Source organism: Dipodomys ordii, unplaced genomic scaffold, assembly GCF_000151885.1.
Source record: "Dipodomys ordii isolate 6190 unplaced genomic scaffold, Dord_2.0 Scaffold1, whole genome shotgun sequence".
NCBI classification, from domain to species: Eukaryota; Metazoa; Chordata; class Mammalia; order Rodentia; family Heteromyidae; genus Dipodomys; species Dipodomys ordii.
This window is the reverse complement of record NW_012267217.1, coordinates 67,253,314-67,255,220: the sequence shown is the minus strand read 5'-3', so window position 1 is coordinate 67,255,220 and position 1,907 is coordinate 67,253,314. Positions and strand designations below refer to the sequence as shown.

The following is a 1,907-nucleotide window of genomic DNA, read 5'->3' as shown; positions in this document are numbered from 1 at the left end:
GCTCGCGGGCGGGGCTCGGGCGCCCTGGGCAGGTGGGCCCCGGGTTAGCCCTGAGGGGAGGTCTGGGCAGAGCCCACTCACAGTGCCGTCGCCCTCTCCACCCACCCTGGGGCGCAGAGCGGGAGCAGCTGCAGGCGGAGGCCAGCGAGCGCTTCGCGGCCGGCTACATCCGGTGCATGCACGAGGTGCACACGTTCGTGTCCACGTGCCAGGCCATCGACGCCACGGTCTCGGCTGAGCTCTTGAACCACCTGCTGGAGTCCATGCCCCTGCGCGACGGCAGCGGCTTCCGGGACCTGCTGGGGGACGCCACAGCCGCGCCGCCGGGAGCCGCCGGGAGCCGTGGCTGGCCCGCGGGAGGGGTCCCGGGATCCCCCCTGTCCAGTCCCCCACGTCCCGGGGACGACCTGTACTCTGACCTAGAGGAGGTCTCTGAGGCTGAACTAAGCCGGGCACCTGCGGAGGGGCTGGACTGGGGGCCCACGGCCTTGGGCGGCCTGACTGCAGCACGAATGGCCCAGAGTGTGTGGAGGCCTTGGTGATCTTCCTACCACCCAGAGGTGGGCCTGGCCTTTAAGCTTCCCCTGGGGTTCAGACGTGGTGGAGTAGGCCCCAACATATGTCCCAAGTCTGCCCTGCCCCCTGCTCCAGTGGATGTCCACCCCTGTCAGGACCCTGGCCCTGTTCCTTCAGGGAATCCCTTCAGGGGACTCTACAGCTCTGGGTGGGGGAGGGGAGTTACAGGCTGGGGGAAAAGCTCCTAGGGCACCAGGGCTTTCCATTCACTGGTTCCAGCCTTCTCAGACCCCCCCCCACCCCCACAGAGTAGAAGTGGCCCTAATGGTGCCTCTCAGGACCTGAACAATACTGTCCCAGGAAGGGGCTGGGACCTGAGTTTGCCACTTCAGTCTGGAGACCACGAGGCAGACACATACTGCGGCCGACCTCCGCCCTGACGCCATACTGTGCACCTTGTTTGCAGCACGTTTGAGTCTTGTCTATTTTGCTGCCAAAAATTGCTCCAAATGAATTTTTTAAATGTGGGAATTAGCTACCCCTGGTGTCCTGTTAATGTGTCAAAGGTGCTAAGCTAAAACACATTTTCCCATATGACACAATTTTAATGTCTTAAGAACTCTAACCTTTGTCAGCACAGTGAGTTAATGCAGACTTCCAAGTTGGGAGGTACTGGATGCCTGGCCTGCTTCTCTCCCTGCCCCCTCCCTTCAGGGGCACTGGGTGTGCCTTGGAGGACTCCCCTGGGCTTGGGACTTGACCTGAGTTCAAACCCCAACACAACCCAAAGCAAAAACAATTGCCAAATCCCTGGTCCACTGTACTAATTTCCCAAGGCAACCACAATAAATGATTATGAACATGGTGGTCTAAAGCAATGCATGTTATTATCTGGCAGCCTACAGGTTACAAGTTCCACAAAGGACCCCAGGGCTCAAATGGGTGTCGGTAGGCAGGGCTACATTCCTTTCTGGAAGCTTGAGGGTATTCCACTACCTGTTGCTTGAGAGACTACCCCCAGCCTGGGCTGGCTGACGGCCCCTGGTGTCATCAGCAGAGGTTGTGGCTATCTGCCCTTTCCTCCGTCATCTCCTCTTCTGTGGACCCCTCCAGCTAGGCCTCCTTTCTTCTACTTTTTAAATGGCATCTACTAGTTGCACAAAGGTATTGCATTTTGACATAACCAATATTTGCTTACAACGTGCTATGATCCAATTCATTCGGGCTGAGCTAGGACCAGGCACCTCTGCCTTCCATCCTGAGGTGCCAACTTCCCACAGGGATACTGGATCTCATGCTCAGTGACTGCTCCCTCCGCTGCACTGACTTCTTTCTGTCAACCTACAAACAGCCTTAAAAACCTCTATCTGGAAGAAAGTGAGGAAACTCCA

At 57.7% G+C, this 1,907-nt stretch overlaps 1 protein-coding gene across 1 annotated transcript in view; it reads left to right on the top strand.

The window, feature by feature from the left end:
• The window catches only part of Hes6 (hes family bHLH transcription factor 6), a 1,821-nt gene extending 1,103 nt beyond the window's left edge, over window positions 1-718 (top strand). The window contains exon 3 of the mRNA XM_013009573.1: window positions 33-718. Coding sequence (XP_012865027.1) covers window positions 33-542 — 510 coding nt within the window. The 3' untranslated portion in view covers window positions 543-718. The remainder of the gene's footprint in view (window positions 1-32) is intronic.
• The last annotated feature ends 1,189 nt before the right edge of the window (window positions 719-1,907 follow it).